This window comes from Garra rufa, chromosome 16 (assembly GCF_049309525.1).
Source record: "Garra rufa chromosome 16, GarRuf1.0, whole genome shotgun sequence".
NCBI lineage: Eukaryota > Metazoa > Chordata > Actinopteri > Cypriniformes > Cyprinidae > Garra > Garra rufa.
Window position 1 is genome coordinate 32,244,117 of NC_133376.1, and position 20,642 is coordinate 32,264,758.

The 20,642-nt window shown below is 34.3% G+C and overlaps 2 protein-coding genes across 2 annotated transcripts; both read left to right on the forward strand.

Annotated features, from left to right (window-relative positions):
* The first annotated feature begins 3,994 nt into the window (after positions 1–3,994).
* cdx4 (caudal type homeobox 4) lies at positions 3,995–8,284 on the forward strand. Its single transcript, XM_073820909.1, has 3 exons — positions 3,995–5,722; positions 7,212–7,357; positions 7,470–8,284. The coding sequence occupies exons 1-3, from the start codon at positions 5,287–5,289 to the stop codon at positions 7,701–7,703; spliced, it is 816 nt and encodes a 271-aa protein (XP_073677010.1). The 5' UTR covers positions 3,995–5,286; the 3' UTR covers positions 7,704–8,284.
* Positions 8,285–12,519: 4,235 nt separating this feature from the next.
* On the forward strand, positions 12,520–20,504 carry chic1 (cysteine-rich hydrophobic domain 1). The gene is made up of 6 exons (XM_073820550.1): positions 12,520–12,662; positions 14,634–14,688; positions 15,467–15,622; positions 16,042–16,098; positions 16,534–16,593; positions 19,195–20,504. The coding sequence occupies exons 1-6, from the start codon at positions 12,520–12,522 to the stop codon at positions 19,243–19,245; spliced, it is 522 nt and encodes a 173-aa protein (XP_073676651.1). The 3' UTR covers positions 19,246–20,504.
* Positions 20,505–20,642: the final 138 nt, after the last annotated feature.

Below are 20,642 nucleotides of genomic sequence, written 5' to 3' on the forward strand. Positions count from 1 at the left end.
GATCAAGCATTCCTCCTTTATGCAGAAAAGAACTGAATCCTTTCCATCATAAAAACTGCACAAACAAAACCTCTTCTCTTTCTCCGAAATCTATAACCACAATTATTTAAGACTCACAAACTTTCAACAGACTTACATATGATGATGATAAAATACTAACAGATAAATTATATATTTTACATTCTATAAATGTTTTTAAAGAACCCTCTTGAGCTCACCAAGCCTGCATTTATTTGATTGAAAAAACAACAAAAGCTGTAATATTGTAAGATATTTTTACTATTTAAAATAACTGCGTACTATTTGAATATGCGTTAAAATGTAATTTATTCCTGTGATCAAAGCTAAATTTTCAGCATCATTACTAGTTTTTGTTAGTTTTTAGTGTCACATCATCCTTCAGAAATCATTCTAATATTCTGATTTGCTCTTCAAAATACATTTTTTTCTTCTTATTATTATAAATATTCAAAACAGTTGTGTACACTTTTTTTTTCAGGATTCTTTGATGAATAGAAAGATCCAGCATTCATCTGAAATAAAAAGCTTTTGTAACATTATACACTATACCATTCAAAAGCTTGGAGTCAGTATTTATTTATGTATTTTTTAAAGAAATTATAGAAATTAATACTTTTATTTAGCAAGGATGCTTTAAATTGTTAAAAAGCGATGATAAAGACATTTATAATGTTGAGCAGCAAATCAGAATATTAGAATGATTTGTGACCCTGGACTACAAAACCAGTCTTAAGTAGCATGGGTATATTTGTAGCAATAGCCAAAAATACACTGTATGGGTCAAAATGATAGATTTTTCTTTTATGCCAAAAATCATTAGGATATTAAGTAAAGATCATGTTCCATACAGATATTTTGTAAATTTCCTACCATAAATAAATCAGTAGTAATATGCATTGCTAAGAACTTCATTTGAACAACTTTAAAAGCGATTTTCTCAATATTTTGATTTTTTTAATTTTTGCACCTTCAGGTTCCAGATTTTTAAATAGTTGTATCTCGGTCAAATATTGTCCTATCCTAACAAACCATACATCAATGGAAAGCTTTCAGATAATATATAAATCTCAATTTAAATTGACCATTATGACTGGTTTTGTGGTCCAGGGTCACATTTCTGAAGGATCGTATTACTGGAGTAATGATGCTAAAAATTCAGCTTTGAAATCACAGGAATAAATTACATTTTAAAATATATTCAAATAGAACAGTTATTTTAAATAGTAAAATTATTTCATATTTTTACTGTTTTTCAGTACTTTGGATTAAATCAATGCAGGCTTGGTGATCAAAAGAGTCTTCTATAAAAAAAAATTTATAAATCTTTTGACTGGTATATATTTAGGCTATATCATATATGCTTTAGTCTAAACATTTTACTCATTTGTTTCTAATTATGTGGAACATACAGTCTTTTGTGACATTATCACTAACATAATTGTCATATGTAAACAATGGTAAGGCCAGTGTGCCAGAGGTCACACCATATCAGATTTTCCAACTGAAAACTGATAACGAAAAGCAGTGTGACAACACAAAGCAAATGCGCAACCGAAAGTTTTTAGATTAGATGTTACATACAATCATTACAATATAATTCACATTAATTCACAAAAATGTTATGATTTTCAGCGATTTATAGACACGACGCAAATTCACGCAAACACATTACTTGGTGGATACTGCCCTCTAGAGGTCGTTCTGTAGTGGTGCGGATTAATTTACATATGAATAATAAAATCAGAATTTTTCATTTCAATAAAAAGAGAAAAGGATGTAGAAAACCTCTTGCCTATACTATAAATATCAGAAAACGTGTCCAACAACTACATTTTCATTCAGATTGAGTCGCTTTTGTCGCTAATTAACCAGCAGAGGGCGTCGCTGCGCTGTGCATTGAGTCACCAAACCAACCTATCGCTTTCTTTCCATACACCTGCATCAACAACGTGCTCACAAAACCAGGTCTGGCCTTCGGATTATGGTAGGATATATTATAACTACGAAATACTATATACAACATACAGGCCTAAACATATCGTATATGAACTATATATATTTACATAGGCTGGAGGCTACATTTGGCGAATTGTTTAGAGTAGCACTAAAACGGCCTGTGAAAATGATATAACAAAAAGTGAAAGTTTCAGTAGTCGAACAAACAGATTGACTGCAGTGTAAATCAGCCGTAGCAATCCTTAATAGTTTTTTCCTAAAGGATATTTGTCGTTCTGAAAATGTTTCCGTTTGATTGACATCTTTACAGTTGCTTACATTTTACAAGCTAGAAAACGGTGGGGTTAAGATCAAACCTTGACCAGGCTAGTTAAAGATGGTAGGCCACCTTGGACACATAAAAAAAAAAAATCATTGTTTTGTTTAAAAAATTAAAAAATAAAAATAAAAAGCTCAAGCTTATATATTTTTATATTGAGATGTACAATAAATAAGCTTTCCATTGATGTCTGGTTTGTTAGAATATGACAATATTTGGCCTAGATACAACAGAAAATCTGAAATATAAGGGTGCACTACAATCAAAATACTGAGAAAATCACCTTCAAAGTTGTCCAAATGAAGCTTTTAGCAGTGCATATTACCAAAGAAAAATTAAGTTTTGATATATTTACAGTAGAAAATTGACAAAATATCTTAATGGAACAGGATCTTTACTTAATATCCTAATTATTTTTGGCATCAAATCGATAATTTTGACCTATACTGTGTGTTTTTGGCTATTGCTACAAATATACCTGTGCTACTTAAGACTGGTTTTGTGGTCCAGGGTCACATATGACGTGATTTTTGCAGTAGAGGTATAGACTTGATATCATTTTGTAATTGTTTTATAGAATAAAACTGCTTAAAATATTATGTTGCAGTATTGGTATTTGTTATAAACTTTAAGGCATTGTTTACCTGAAGTAACAGTTCGAGGGAAATGCAGTCCCTTACTATATTTAAAGGTCAATCATTATCACACAGAAATCACATTAAATATTGTTTTGATATATTTATGTTATGAGGGTCGTAGCATAAAAATGACTGAATGCATAAAGGTTTTATCTGTGTACCATCACGAAATCTGTCCTACATTTGCATAGTTCACTGTATCATACAGATGATGGCAATCATGATCATCTGTTTGTTTTTCAAAAGTTTAGTGAACGAGCTGTAAAGCTCAAATTAAATTTTGCAGTCATCTGCAGTTCAAATGCAGTACATCACTTTATTAAGATAAATATGAGACGTGTTTATAGAATGAAAATGTGTGCAGGTCCTGTTTTTGCTAAATAAAACTGATTATTTGTAATAATTTAAAACATTATTGTTAATTGTAAATTTACTATACATGCATTTTATGATAGTGTATTATTCAAAAGACTTTGCAAAATAATTGAATTTATAAAGATGCATTTTTGAGAATTTAGTTAGGTAATGTATTCTGACTACTTTTTAGATTACTTTTAGATCTGTGAGGATCCTTTGCATGGATTGTAAAAAAAATTTACATCACATTTACATGGCCATTTTATATTGTTAATATAATCAAAGTTTATTTTTGGTGAAAGGGAAAATTTAAAAGAGGGAAAAAAGAATTATGGAGAATCGTTGAGTTAAGAATGATTTACTGCCATTGTGTGAATAATATGTAATCATGTAATCCATAAAGTAACTGTTATCTGATTTTGAACATTATAAAATGTAATATGTGATCCTGGACCACAAAACTTAAGTCTTAAGTAGCACAAAAATACTTGGGATATGTTTCTTGTATGCCAAAAATCATTGGGATATTAAGTAAAGATCATGTTCCATGAAGATATTTTGTAAATCTACTACTGTAAATATATCAAAACTATTTTTGATTAGTATTATGCATTGCTAAGAACTTCACTTGGACAACTTTAAAGGCGATTTTCCCCAATTCTTTTTTTTTTTTTTTTTGCACACTTCCAGATTTTTAAATAGTTGTATCTCAACCAAATATTGTCCTATATATCATATGATAATATTTTTGAGTAGTGAACGAATGTAAAATGTAATGTAATGTAAGAAATTATGTAAGATAAGTACAAACACACAAATTTTCCGCTGCAATGTAGTCCTTTCTGCCCTAACATCTGAGACAAGACAGTCAAGCCTGAACAAGCTGTCTGCATATGTTAATGATTGAAAATAGCCCAGAAAGCTGGCAGTAAAATGAATTAACAACTCGTTAAATATTTCGACTACATGGCGACACGCACGACACATTGTCGTCGCATGGGTACTGTAGGTGATACCTCGCATTTCCATAAACCGGAATTAGCTGTGAAGTGTGACCCGAGAGTGTCATGGTGTGAGGGATACGGAATGTGAAAAGTTCGCCTTACTTCAAGACACCTTCTCCCGCTTTGCACCTCTTTTACAAGAGTATCCTTTAACAAATACGCATGGACTCGGGAGGCGAGAAAGTGGCATGGGTACTATGCAGATGTGACGTTCCCATATCCACAGGTTTAGCTCCATTAGAGAGAAAAAAAGAGCAGTAAAACTTCAAGCGACCATTAATCGCTGAATGACGCTGCCTGCCTAGAAGCACGTCACAGCTTATTTCACTTTTATGATTAACACTTCTTCAGCAATAAAATTAAAAGTAAAATTGTTGTTGTTGTTGTTTTCACTTGTGTACATATTTACACTTCAAATACAATGTATAGCAGATTATAATACTATATATGAAGAAAAATATAATAAAACACAAAACGTTTTAACTTTGTCTTCGAAAGTTTTTTACAAGTCAAATTTAGATCTGACAAAACTCCCTTCATATTGACTTTGAGAATTTTGAACTTTCACAGTGTGCTGTGTTGATTTCTTAAGTCACATAGAGTGAGTCTTAAAGTCTGAACATTGATGAACATTGAAGAAGTGCTTTTAGGTGCATAAAAGTCTGAGGTGATGCGAAAATCTGGCGCTAGGGGAATCTTTGAGGGCGTTATTGGCTGGTCATTTGAATGCAAATCGAGAGGTTTTGAAGTCGTGGCTGACGTCAGGAGGGCTTGGTTATACCTTTGCCACCACCACCTTGACAACAGAGTCACATCATGTTTGATTGAAGCACGTCAAGGACTACGTCGCATGACCTGGAGATCATTTTGGACTACCACACTTGAGATAGTAAAACGTATCAACTCAGGCCTTGGTTTTGAGAGATATTTGGCTTGATGTATGGCTGGCATGTTGCCTTAACAAAGTTATTTTAGGTGTTTCTTTCGAATCATGTACGTTGGATACCTTTTGGATAAAGAGGGAAACATGTATCACCAAGGAGCCGTGCGAAGATCTGGCATCAGTCTTCCACCACAGAATTTTGTCTCCACGCCACAGTATTCAGATTTTACGGGATACCATCATGTGCCCAACATGGACACACACGCACAGTCAGCGGGGGCATGGGGCTCTCCTTACGGCGCACCGAGGGAGGACTGGGGCGCATACAGCCTTGGACCTCCAAACGCAGTTTCTGCACCTATGAGCAATTCATCCCCGGGACAAGTTTCCTATTGCTCTTCAGATTATAATGCCATGCACGGCCCGGGATCAGCAGTGCTGCCTCCACCACCTGAAAACATTTCTGTGGGCCAGCTTTCACCTGAGAGAGAAAGACGCAATTCCTATCAGTGGATGAGCAAAACCGTCCAGTCCTCATCAACCGGTAAGTCTTTCTAAGCTTGCTAAGAATGTAAAATAAATGCCGTAACACTCAAAAATGAGAAATGTTTAAATATTTACGAAGTCATCTTAAAAAGCAAACTGCGAAGTCATTTAAAGATCTTGTAAACAGTGATCGAAACGAAGAAAATGACAGTAGTTCACGCTTATAATTTAGGCCTACTTTGTCGTTGCAGTTAAAAATTGCATTATAATTTAACTAATGTACCCACATTTTGGTACACAGGTTGCACTAAAAATGTAAACGTTTTTAAGGCTATGTCTACTAAAATCTAGTAAAACTGATTCCAAAAAAAGAAAATAGTTGCTTTCTGTCTTTTTGATTAGAAATAATTTACACAAGGACAAATGTGGAAAATGCAACACTGTGAATAATACCTACATTTTTTTATGTTTGCCTCAAGTAGCTAATTGCAAGGCCTGTGAAAGGATCATAACTAGCTATTTGTTTGCCCGACATTATTTGCGGAAAGCCTTCATTATCAAAAAAAAAAAAAAAAAAAAAAAACTGAATATCTCCGTTATATTAATATATTTGTTTCTTGACGCATGGGATAAATAGTTGTGGAAAAATTAAGGTGTTGGGAAGCGGCGCCAGGGTCACTTGTAATGCTAATTTGCGACTCCCGTAAACAAGATGTGAGGTCTACTTTTCCTGTTACATTGTCTCAGGTTTTGAGGGTTATCTGTCATATTCAGGCGGCGACTTCTTTCAACACCTTTTTTACTTTGATATGCAGCAAGCGCGTCTTCCTCTGTCTCTGTTCTTGAGGGTTATATTACCTCAAAGAGTGGCAGAATTCACAGCAAATAAAGTTCTTCTGTCTCCGGCGCATGTTAAAACAACACAGCATTTTTTTTTAAAAGAAAACAATCACTTACAAAGTTACATAACCTAACTGTGAAGTTAAATGGTAATATTTAACATTAGATGTTCGGCCTGATTGCATCTAAACTTAAAAAAAAAATACTATAATTAATTACATCCTTAATAGGCCAATGTTACATAAAAATATATAGTTTTAGTTTTATTATAGACAGCTGGTCTGTCACATCAAACAAGTGCAGCCTGCTCTTGGTTTGAGGAAAAGATTTTTGATGTTATCTCCTTGTAATTCTTTGTAAGTCGTATGTTGTCTCTTAACACATCAATGGCGTTTGGGTAATGCCTTTGCGTCTCTTTGTTCTGCAGTTTGTTCAAAAAATCTGCTCAAAGAAGATCATAAGCTTAATTTGCATATCTAACGATGTAATCTTAGTTTTTATACAATTGGCTAAATATTTCAGTGGCGTTATGAGTTATTGATAAAATTAGAGATTGTAAATACAACGATAAACGTAAGAGAAGAAAGTCAATTTAATAACATTTTACGCATGATGTTTAAATTGGTCTTTATTTCAGAACTATCCATTTTATAACGAATGTTTTTTTTTTTTTGTATGAACATTGTTTCATAATTATTCATTTTTAGGCAAAACGAGAACGAAGGAGAAATATCGAGTGGTGTACACAGACCATCAGAGACTGGAGTTGGAGAAAGAATTTCATTTTAATCGCTACATCACAATCAGAAGAAAATCAGAACTGGCAGTAAACCTCGGGCTTTCAGAAAGACAGGTAAATGACTTTACTTTAGATTTTTACTTGTAGAATTAGATTCATCTCACTTGTTGAAAACAATAGGCTACTACTTATTTCTTTCTCTAACCGCTTCTATTTGTCTTTACAGGTGAAGATCTGGTTTCAGAACCGCAGAGCTAAAGAAAGGAAATTAATCAAAAAGAAGATGGGTCAGTCTGACGGCAGCGGAGGATCAGTTCACAGCGATCCCGGTTCTGTCAGCCCTTTACCGGTACCCGGGTCACTGAGTCCGTCAGATATTCACGGTTCTCTGTACCCACCCCCAGGAATGAACGCCTTACCATCTATGAGGAACATACAGCAAGTTACTGTCACTCAGTGAACTCGAACTTGAAAGATCCAACTTTAACTGAGCACTCCAACACGCTGAAAAGGACAGAACCGTACCGAACCGGAAACGGATTACAAACTATTACATGACAAGCATTAAGGCGCGTGTTGTGGATTAGCCTACAAAAGGAGAATCACGTCTTAAATGCAACGAAATGCTGGAGGCTCTTCAAATATTGTTTTAATAGAATAGTTTTTAAAATTAAGGGGGAAAAAAACATACAAAAACCTTGTTCGTCTGATCCAGAGACTAAATATTTTAATGGTTTGTTTGTGTTTTGCTCAATTAAGATATAAATATCATTTTCTGTATGTGGTGAGTGTATCTAAGTGTTTGTAAATAAAATAAAAAATACAGGTACAGCGTTTCTCGGGATGTATAATGATCCTTACCCTGGAGCTTTTAAACTTTTATTGTCTGTGTAGACCAATGACCTGCGATGGCAGGCTGTTTTATGCTCCAGTTATGTCCAAAGCGCACGTCGTTCACTTTCTTCTCACAGGGGTGATGTGCAGGTGTCACATACCTAATACGGGTATAACGTTTGATTCCAAAAATCTGTAAATAAAATGTTTTGCAATAATTTCTATCGTGTCTTGACATATTATTAAACAAACGAAATAGGCTACTATGCTCATCTGGTTTAGCCATTTTGCTTGACGGACAGCAGGCGTTTATTTTCTTGCGACCAGCGTCGCTAACTCTTAAAAACTCCATATGTGACCCTGGACCACAAAACCGGTCACAAGGGTCAGTTTTCTACAATTTTTATTTTATGCATCACCTGAAAACTAAATAAGCTTTCCACTGATGTATGGTTTGTTCAAATCTGGAATCCCAGGGTGCGAAAACAAAATTTAAATATTGAGAAAATCACCTTTAAAGTTGACCAAATGAAGTTTTTAGCTATGCATATTACGAAGCAAAAATTAAGTTTTTATATATTTACGGTAGGAAATTTACAAAATATCTTCATGGAACATGATCTCTACTTAATACCCTAATGATTTTTGGCGTAAAAGAAAAATCGATCCTTTTGACCCAATGTATTGTTGGCTATTGCTACAAATATACCCAAACTATTTATTAGTTTTGTGGTCTAGGATCACATATTGTTTATTTACACTATTGGTTAAGCAGGATTTAATTTTAAATGAACGACTTTCCTCCCAAAAAAATGGTGGAATATCATTAAATGTATGCTACTAAATAAAAAAAAAAATGGTTTACAAACAAATGTCTGTGAGGAACCTTCATATTATATAGAAAAGCCTGCAATATTTGGGAAAACAATCTGTATAAACACTTTCTTTCTTAACAGTTTGCAAGGTGCATTACTCAACTAAAGTCACAGGTGTGACAAGCTCTAGGCTTCTCTCTATTTTATGTTAAAACGTGTTTGCTCTTTATTTATTTTTATTTTTTAAATTTCAGTTGAATTTCAGTTTTATTACAGCAGTTAAGAAAAATTATTTCTCTGCCTTGCATTTATTTGTAAATGGCAGACAAATCCTACAGTATAGTCTACTGGTGTCCCATGACTTTATTAATTTAAAGCATTAGAGGCACAAATGCCTTTTATGTTTGTTAAATTTGTTAGAGACTATTACAACAAACTAATACTATGTCTAACATCCAATTATTAGAGAACAATGATCAAATGTTCATTAAACACCAAAATAGAGATTTTGGCCTATATATTTAGCCTCTTGACAGTACCCAAGAACTAACACGATTTTGGTATGATCTATTGAATTGATTATGTTGGAATAAAAAAACTAGAAGACAAGAAAAATATCTAAACAATCATCATCCATAACAAAACAAAAAACTGTAATGTAGCCTATTGAAAAAATATAAATAAAGGCCTTGTCAATAATCGCAAACCCACATTTGTCCACTAACTACCTAAACACCAGCTTAATTTGAACAAAATGTGCAACTATGTTATACATTGGTATTTTGTGTCTATTTAGTTTTAGTTATTTATTGTTTAATGCTTAAAAACTACTAAATCACTCAGTTCAGGGTTATAAACATTCTGTGGACACTAGGCAGGTCCCTTATAGGGTTGAAAATCTCATAGAAAAATGTGACCCTGGGGGTGTACCATAAAACAAGTTTACCAAATAAGTCAGGCTTATTTCATTTAGTCTGACTTATTTTGAGCCAAATCAAGTGACAATAAATCAGATTAACTGAAATAAACCTGGTTTATTTGGAACACCCACCAAAAGCGTCCTGAAAGTCTTAAACATATATTTTAATTTTCTTTTTTTATTAAACTTGAGCGCAAAATATTAAATTTTTTAATTTTTCAGACTAATTGTGTTCCATAAAACACGTTTACCAAATAAGTCAGGCTTATTTCAGTTAGTCTGACTTATTGTCACTTGATTTGGCTCAAAATAAGTCAGACTAACTGAAATAAGCCTGACTTATTTGGTAAACTTGTTTTATGGAACACCCCCCCGGACCATAAAATAAGTCTGAAGTAGCATGAGTATATTTGTAGCAATAGCCAAAAATACACTGTATGGGTCAAAATTAATATTTTTTTATGCCAAAAATCATTAGGATATTAAGTAAAGATCATGTTCCGTGAAGATATTTTGTAAATTTCCCACTATAAATGTATCAAAACTTACTGTTTGACTAGTAATATGCATAGCTAAATCTCAATTTAAAAAAAGACCCTTATGACTGGTTTTGTGGTCCAGAGTCTCAAATGGAAGGAAATTAAACAGTTTAAACAGGCTAATTTCAGCTCTTGAAATTAATAACAAATTAACATTTTGTGCTTAAGTTTAATAAAAAAAAAGAAAGAAAGAAAACTAAAATATATGTTTAAGACTTTCAGGGCGCTTTTGTTAAAGGAGTAGTTCACTTTCAGAACAAAAAATTACAGATAATGTACTCACCCGCTTGTCATCCAAGATGTTCACGTCTTTCTTTCTTCAGTCGTAAAGAAATGATGTTTTTTGAGGAAAACATTTCTGGATTTCTCTCCATATAATGGACTTCTATGGTGCCCCGAGTTTGAACTTCCAAAATGCAGTTTAAATGCAGCTTCAAAGGGCTCTAAACGATCCCAGACGAGGAAAAAGGGTCTTATCTAGCGAAACGAACGGTTATTTTCAATTTACAACATTTACAATTCATATACTTTTTAATCTCTACACAGAGTAAGGGGAGAGTGGGGACAGTTGCAACGTGTGGCAGTTGCAACATTGCTTATTTCTTCAAGCTGGAATAAGATACAGTGATAATATTCATACTGCACATGCTTTATTGGCCCCTCATACTTCCTGGAAGAAATCAGTCACATGTGATCATTCCTTCTACCCAAAATCATTTTCTTGGTAAAAAAAAAAGTAATTTTTTTAAAGATTAGATTTTTGGTCATAGTGTCTAAGTTGTTTGTGTGACAAATTGTAAAAACATAACATTTTAATCTGTGCGTTCTTAGTTTCTAATAGGCAAAGCTAGTGTGTGCCAATGATATGTTGTCAAGCTAATATACCAATTTTTATCATGGCTATCCCTGTAGGGACAGTTGCAACACACTGTTGCAACCATCCCAAAATGCTGTCCCATACCACAATATTGATTTAAAAGCTTGCCGTAACATTACATAATTGTAATTTTATAATGATAAGACTAATGAACCCCTTTAATAGTTAGTTATCTCTCCTTTTTTTAAGTGAATAGGTAAAAAATCTACTTATATTAACAATGTTTTTAATTTACTATTCATTTTTTTTACAGCCAATTTACCTTATTGAAGACCATGACTGTGCACAAATAAAATAAAGAAATTGCAAAATTATATTTAAGAATGATTTCATTACATTTTATTGGATGTTGCAACTGTCCCCTATTGTGGGGACGGTTGCAAGATATCACTTTGTCTATTTAAGAGTAAAGTGTACGTATATTATAATATGTACACATGTTGCAGCAATATGGGTGAGTAGCTGACAGATGCGGCTTTATTGTATTAAAATTTCGGCTTTCTAATACAAACAGTCTCTGAGAAACTAAAGGAAATGCAAAAAGTGTTGCAACCGTCCCCACTCTCCCCTACACACAGAGCTAGACAAGACAAGCATTTGAGGTTAAAAAGTATATGAATTGTAAATCGTTTCGCTAGATAAGACCCTTCTTTCCTCGGCTGTGATCATTTGGAGCCATTTAAACTGCATTTTGGAAGTTCAAACCCTGCTGAAAAAAACAGCATATGCTGGTTAGGTATGTTTTGGTGCTGGGATGCTGGTTTTAGCTGGTATATGCTGGTCCTTTGCTGGTTTATGCTGGTCCCTTGCTGGTTTATGCTGGTCCTTAGCTGGTTAATGCTGGTCCTTTGCTGGTTTATGCTGGTCATGTTGCTGGTCAAGGACCAGCATAAACCAGCAAAGGACCAGCATTAACCAGCAACATGACCAGCATAAACCAGCAAAAACCAGCAAGGGACCAGCATAAACCAGCAAAGGACCAGCTAAAATCAGCATCCCAGCACCAAAACATACCTAACCAGTATATGCTGGTTTTTTCAGCAGGGAACTCGGGGGCACCATAGAAGTCCATTATATGGAGAGAAATCCTGAAATGTTTTCCTCAAAAAACATAATTTCCTTATGACTGAAGAAAGAAAGACATGAACATCTTGGATGACAAGGGGGTGAGTAAATTATCTGTACATTTTTGTTCTGAAAGTGAACTGTTATTGGTGTACAGTGGTTATCGCGATGACCCTCTCTGTGCAGCACTGGTGTGATGATGTCATCGGCGCTGTGCCAGAGACGTCATGAGCGTCCTCCTGCCCAACATGGCGGACTTTGATACCATTTATGAGTTAGAAGAAGAAGATGAGAGAATTGTGAGTGAAGAACATCTCGTCAGATACTGTCCCGAGCCTGTGGTCATGCGTGGGGCTGGTCACATCACCGTGTAAGCGTATGAATGCGGCAGCGCTGCTGTTAGTCACTGTTAGCTCAGCGTCTGTGTGTGTAGCCTCCATGCTAAGCTCACTGCATGTTTTTGTCGCTAAGTTGTGGTATCAAAATACACGCAGGCCGAGCTTCTCCAGCTGTATCCTGACAGTGATTTTAAGCGGAAGAATCAGCCCTCCTCACCCGAAGTCCTGTTGTTAGCACAGAGATTTATGGTTTTATTGCTGTCCGTGGATAAAGGCTGCCCCGTAACCACACTCAAACTCATTAGGATCTAAGCTTTAATTTCAAGTTGTGCGTAACTGTACTGATGTAAACTTGAGAGATTGTATTTTAATTAGTGGAATTGCTTGCCTCTGTGACTGTCAGTTATGCACATATCTCTGAAGCTGAATCACGGGGTTTGATATTTTATTATTTAATGAGGTAAACAACGTGATATTTCTACATGGGACAGCAGTGCAGCACAGCCTACTGTAATGGGTAACGTTAATAAACAGACATCACACAAGACACTTAAACAGCCTTCAGACTGAACATTCTCACTTTGTTGTGTCTATGTGTTGCTTATGAAGTCTTTAATGACATTTACATTACCAGTCAAATGTTTAAGAATTTTTATGTTTTTAAAGAAGTCTCTTGTGCTTACCAAGCCTGAAATTTTTTTCATCCAGAATACAGCAAAAAATGTTAAATATTTTTACTAATTAAAATAACAGTTTTCTATTTAAATAACATTTAAGATGTAATTTATTCCTGTGATTTCAAAGCTGGATTTTTAGCATGATCCTTCAGAAATCATTCTAATATTCTGATTTGCTGCTCAAAAAACATTTACTATTATGTTGAAAACAGCTGAGTACATTTTTCAGGTTTCTTTGATGAATAGAAAATTCAGAAAAAAAATTAGAAATCTTTTGTAACATTATAAACGTCTTTATTATCACTTTTGATAAATTAAAAGCATCATTGCTAAATAAAAGTATTAATTTCTATAATTTCAGATAAATGCTGATCTTTGGGTCTTTCCCCAAGAAAATGTCCTCAGCTGTTTTAAATGTTATATATAAAATAATAAAATATGTTTCTTGAACAGCAAATCAGCTTAGTAGAATGATTTCTGAAGACTGGATTAATGATTCTGAAAATTTAGCTTTGATCACAGGAATAAATTATATTAAATAAAAAATTTAGATATTCAAACAGAAAGCAGTTATTTTAAATAGTAAAACTATTTCACTTTTGACCGGTAGTGTACATCTAACTTAAATTAACCCAATGTTAACCAAGCTTTTTGTTAACCAAGCCAATCTTTTTTTTCCTGTCATGACCATCTTTGTTTGGAAGGCAATTTCCACCACATCATAGAAAAATCATGCTTTGATAAACATTACTAATTATTAGATGAAAAAGTCAGTTCACTCTTTATGCCATAGTTTTGTCTCATAGCTTTATCTCATAATTGCAACTTAGAATGTCATAGTTTCAATTAAAAGTATCTCAATGTCAGTTTTTTTTTATAATTACGACTTTGTCATAATTTTGACTTTTTGTCGTATGACTAACTCAAAATGAGCAAGTTTTTAATAACATTTAAACTACCAGTCAAAAGATTTTGAGCAGTAAGATTTTTAATGGTTTTTCAAAGAAGCCTGCATTTATTTGATCCAAAGTACAGTAAAATTGTAAAATATTAAAATGTAAAATAACTGCTTACTATTTGGATATATTTTAAAATGTAATTTCTTCCTGTGATTTTAGAGCTGAATTGCACCTTAGAATGGCATAATTTCATCTTTTTAGCTCACAACTACGACTTTGTATATCAATTCCATTATTTTATTTTATAATTATGATTTTTTTATGTCATCATTTTGACTTTGTCTCATAATTATGTGGTGGAAATGGGCTTCCATATCTTTGCCTCATAATCATAACCTGTTTAACCTTCTTAAATCTGTGTTTGCAGGTTTGGACTAAGCAACAAATTTGACACAGAGTTTCCTTCTGTTCTCACAGGAAAGGTAATGATTTCTAACTCAGATCTACAAAATAAATCACATTGATTGATGTGATGTGAATAAAACCTCTTTCCCTCTTGACCTTACACCATAATTCACCATGCTCTGAGATTTTGATTAATACAGAATCAAAATGGTTTTAATCCAAGGGTGCTGCACGTCGGCCACAGAATCTGTCAATAAGTAAACCGTCCAGGGCTCCGGTAGGCAGGGATCCCAGCGCTGGGAGGACACAAAATAATGAAAGAAATACTGTGCCGTCCACAAGAATGGGAAGCTTCCTGGGTCGGACGCAGAAATACAAAAAGGCTGCAGGGGGAAGAGCAGGCCGAGGGAAGTGCGGGGCAATAAAGCAGATCTCCAGTATTGTGACCCAGGGTGACATGTGATGGATGAGGTCAGGATTATGATGACTGAAGGGTGCAGATCAGGCCTGCTGGGCTTTATTCCGAGTTCTTTTGCTGTTTGCAAAGAGACCTTTGCATCCTGTCATAAAAGATTACGACCCTGGTTTTATGGCGTACATACCCAGAGAGGAATGAGCAGCCATTCATGTTGTTTAGACGGCGCAGCCACAGGCCACGAGCTTATCTCATCTTTTTGTCCTCCCTTTGCCCTGAGAGTCTCAGAGCTTGGTTCTCCAAAGAGCGTCTGCAAACATGGGAGTTTTTCCTTTTTATGGAACACCTTTTATTTTTCTTACATTTAATGCATCTTTTTATTACACAAATGCACAAAGAAATGTTTTCAGACTTATTTACACCTCTCTCTCATCTGCTAGGTTGCTCCAGAGGAGTTCAAGACGAGCGTCAATCGAATAAACGCTTGTTTGAAGAAGAACCTACCGGTCAATGTGAAGTGGCTGCTCTGCGGCTGCCTTTGCTGTTGCTGTACGGTTGGCTGCAGTCTGTGGCCTGTCATATGTCTCAACAAGAGAGTGAGTCCTTCCTCAGACGTGACCGGTCCTTCCCCCATTAATCTATATTAATTACTTGCTGCCTCATTTGAACACCTAATAAATAAAGCCGCTCGGTGAGGAGGGAAGTAACAAACTGCATCCACTTATTAACTGTGTGTGAAACTTTTATGTTAGAAGCTAAAGTCATGGCTTGTTGAATTGTGGAAAGGTGGTGATTTTACAGCTACAAATTTGAAGTTATTGGCCATGACGTGCGGCTTACAAGGTGCTTAACTACAAGCTTCGGTCCATAAATGCCTCTGAAGTCTTCATGCCTTGGGAGTTTTATTGGCATTTGTTAAACATGTGTTTGAAGAGTTTGACAGGGTGATCAGTATAAAAACCTGTGCGTGTGTCTGTTTTCGTTTGTGTATAATTATTTGTTTGCTTGTTTTCAGACGCGAAGATCCATCCAGAAGTTGTTAGAATGGGAAAACAACAGATTATATCATAAGGTAAGCTCATCTGAGACACATAAAGATAAGGACGGTGGATCATCTCCAATTTAGCTGCCATGTTAAGAGGTGCTTAAGTCTTGGTGTGTGGTGGATAACAATCATTAAAATGGCTGCTAACATTTGACCCTGTCAAATGCTTGTTGCCCTCGCAGCCATTTTGGTCTGGTGCATTGATATAGTGCAGAGGCTGACCAGACTGCGGAAAGGTCAGCAGTAAAAACTGACCACGTTCGTTTTGTTGTGTCTCGAAGCGTTGACTGACAGCCAGTAGCGGCGCAGACATGTTGAGGAAACTCTGCGAAGCGCTGGCCACCGCTTGACCTCGGCTAACCCTTGTGTGTAAAGATGTCTGAGCATCTAAAGTGCTTGCATCTATTTTGAAGATCCACCGCACGGCTTTGTCTAACCCGTCTCTTTCTGTCTTGCCTTCAGCTGGGGCTGCACTGGAAACTCAGCAAGAGAAAATGTGAGAGCAACAACATGATGGAATATGTAAGTTCATAGATGTTTGTTTTTCTTGAAAGTTTCATAATGGTAATTAAAAGTCAATTGTTTCCATTTCAGGGCTCTAAGCTGCTATCTAAATGGTCGCAAATGCAACACAAAAATAAATGCGCAACAATGATTTAAAAGCTAGGAGACAGACAGGACAACTTTGTGTCTTTTTGTCTAATATCTGATTTATCGTCCACAAGTCAGTTGTGAACAAACAGAACTTTTTTTAAAGAGTCAAAAGATTCAGTCTTTGACTCATTTGTCATTGTGTGGTATGATTCCGAGTCGTAGTTTTATTATTGTAATCAATTGTAAAATCATTCAAATATTTTACATAAATAAATAAATATCAAAAGTTTTTGGACAGTAAGATTTTTTAAATATTTTTTTTAAAGTCTCTTCTGCTCACCAAGCCTGCATTTATTTGATCCAAAATACAGCAAAAGCAGTAATATTGTGAAATATTTTTACTATTTAAAAAAAAAAAAAAAACATTTCTATTTCAGTATATTTTAAAATGTAGTTTATTCCTGTGATCAAACCTAAGTTTTTAGCATCATTACTCCATTCTTAAGTGTCACATGATCCTTCGGAAATCATTCTAATATGCTGATTTGCTGTTCAAAAATGTTTTTATTATTATTTTTAATATTTAAAACAGTTGAGTAAATTTTTAAGGATTCTTTGATGAATAGAAAGATCCAAAGATCTTTTATTTAATCTGAAATCAAAAGTTTTTGTTACATTATACACTATACCATTCAAAAGTGTCAGTATAATTTGTTTTTTTGTTTTTTTGTTTTTTTGGGGGGGGAAAGAAATGATAAAATAATACTTTTATTTAGGATGTATTAAGGCATGATTGCAGCCAAAAAAGTTATATTACTCAATTGGAAATCTCCACAAGCTCCTTGTTTTCAGAGATGGTTGAACGAGATGCTCTACATTATTCAAATGGAACAGTTACGTTTTGGTGAGCTTTCCTCACAGAAAAAAATTGAAGCCACGTGGGGACCTTTCTTGAGATTCTTGGAAATGTAATTTTTGTATTCTGTAAATCCCCTCTTCTAATTTTTTTTTTTTAATGTATGTATATATATATATGTGTGTATATACTTTAAAATTCTGTTGTATATATTTGTTAATTGAGGCTGTCCAGTTGTTGTTTTTTTTCTTCTTGTTTTCTCTTTGTTTTTTCTTTCTTTCTTTTGCAGTTGTATTTGCATTTGCATTTGTGTCTGTTAAACTTCTAAAACTTAAATAAAATATTACAAATTTAGGATGTATTAAATTGATTAAAAGTGATGATAAAGACATTTATAATGTTACAAATGATTTCTATTTCAGATAAATGGTGTTCTTCTCAACTTTCCATTCATCAAAGAAACCTGAAAAAGTTTTACTTGAATTCAATATAATAATAATAATAATAATAATAATAATAATGTTTTTGTGAGCAGCAAATCAGAATATTAGAATGATTTCTGAAGGATCATGTGACTGGAGTAATGATGCAAAAAATTCTGCTTTGAAATCACAGGAATAGATTATGTTTTAAAATATATTCAAATAGAAAAGAGTTATTTTAAATAGTACAAATATTTAAAAAATATATATATTTTTATTTTTCTGTGCTTCGGATCAAATAAATGCTGCTTGGTGAGCAGAAGAGGCTTCTTTAAAAAACATTAAATATCTTGCTGTTACTTTTGAATGGTAGTGTAAGTATAATAAATAATCAAATATTTGAGTAACCATAATCAACAATACTGTGTATATTTATTTTTAAAACAGGCAAAACTTTTTTTTTTACATTTATATGGCACAAATACAACCATGTTCATTAAAGTAACGGCATCAAATTGTATCTTACATATGTTAAATACAACTAGAAACACAATTAATTTTATGGTACTTTTCAAAAATGTTTTTGAAAGAATCTCTTATGCTCGCCTAGACTGCATTTATTTGATTTGTATTAATAATACAGTAAAAACAATGAAACCATGGAATGTTATTGCAATTTAAATTTTTAAAATGTAATTCATTCCTGTGATGCAACACTGAATTTACAGCATCAGCACTCGTGTTCAGTGTCACATGATCTTTCAGAAATCACTCTAACATGCTGATATGCTCAGTGTTGAAATACGATTTTACAGTTTTTGGCGCAATCAATAATACTTTTTTTAAGATTCTTGGATGAATAGAAAGTTTAAAAGAACAGCATTTATGTTTTAAAATGTGTATCTTTTGTAAAATTCTAAATGTTTTTACTGTCACTTTTTCAATTTAGTGCATTTCTTTAAAAAAAGAAAAAGAAAAAATCAAGCCATCTTAATCAGCGCTGACTTGTTAAAAGCTAAAGTACAAAGCTTTGCACTCAGTCAACTGAAGTGTTTCTGAAGAAACATCTTTATCGAGTGATTCTGTAATTTGTAACTAAGAGTAATTGAACTCCTAAATGTTTCATTTAGTCTTTTTTTAAATCTGGAGATCTGCATTTTCTTATAAAGTCAGAATGTAAGGTTATAAACGATGAGGCTGGTGATTTTTAATTCCCGAGTGTACTTGCTAATTGCTTTTTTCTGTCTCTAGGTTATTCTAATCGAGTTCTTACCAAAATATCCTATATTCAGACCTGACTAAAGGACCTCTGCTGGATTCTCCTGGAAGGCCCTTCATTCCTCTCCTTAGTGCCTTGTATATATGTCGGATTGAGGGTCTTCACTGGGTTTCTACAAGACCCCTTCTCCCAGTACCTTGTACAGTAGAATTCGCAACACTGTCACTTTGCTTTAGAGCAGATTTTGCACATTTCCTGATGTAGTAGAAGCGCTCCTGTGTTGCACTCAGATGTTTTGTTAGATATAAGGAGAGACGGAAAGAAAGCAAACTCTGATACTGTTTAAAAAGTGCATTTACCCCAAAGAGCCATCAAGTCCTCCCCACATACTATATTACGGTATTGTTAAGAACAAGGCACCTTATGGTGTGAATTTGCCTTATGTTAAAGGACAACTTTTTTAAAAGTTAGAAGCGTGTGGTGTTTCGTCGTTTTCAGAGCGTGATGACTAGCGTTGGGGCTTTTCGAAGAGTAACAGTCGGCGTCGTGATCTGGCACTTTTGCGATCGTCTACTACATAGGGAAGCCAACGAACTGACTTGTAAATATCGTGGACAGGATGTACAGTGTGGTATACCATGTTTACATTATGTAATTTAGCTGGTTATTAGTTTTTCGCCAAGATATTATTGTAGCATAGTTTGTTTATAAGCCGTGTCTCTATAACTTTACAGTTTATATGGACCTGTTTACCCAGTAAGCCATAAAATGTACGTACAAGATGCCACTCGAGTTAGGGCTGAAAATTGCACTTGAGCGCATGAGGACAAGCAGGTTGTCCTGGAGGTTTTGGATATTGTTTTACAATGTCATCAGTGGTGTGTTTCAAATCGATAACATATGCCAATCAAGCTCAATTTGTTACTTAGAATAATGTGTCATTCATTTCACACCAAGTGAAATGCACCTATTCAAGTTTTTGTTGCAACTTCATTTGTACCCTGTGTTTTTTCTTCATGTTTTATGTTGTGTTCATGGATGCTGTATGTTGTGGGTTTGCTCCTGAGGTAACTACACACACGGCATTGTACATGTAATGGTTAAAAGCGCCCCCTCATGTGTTTTCTATACCTGTACATGCTGTAGACATGACTGCATTAGTCGAGTGCCTCTGTAGATGGTTTTGAGAGGGAGCTGTGCTTAAGAGTAATGATTCTTTGCTAAGCAATCTAATGGAGAGAAAGGAATCTGCTCTTAGTACTGGTTCTGTTAAAGTACCTGTAAATGTTTGTCCCTACCTAATCCTATGAAAAGCTTCAATAAATTCCAGTTTTTGAACTACGCTCTCTTTACGTGAAATAGTCAATTTATATATGTGTGTGTCTTACGTAGCACAGGTATATTTGTGGCAATAGCCAAACATGCATTATATGGCTTAAAATTCTTGATTTTTCTTTTATGCCAAAAAAGATTAGGATAT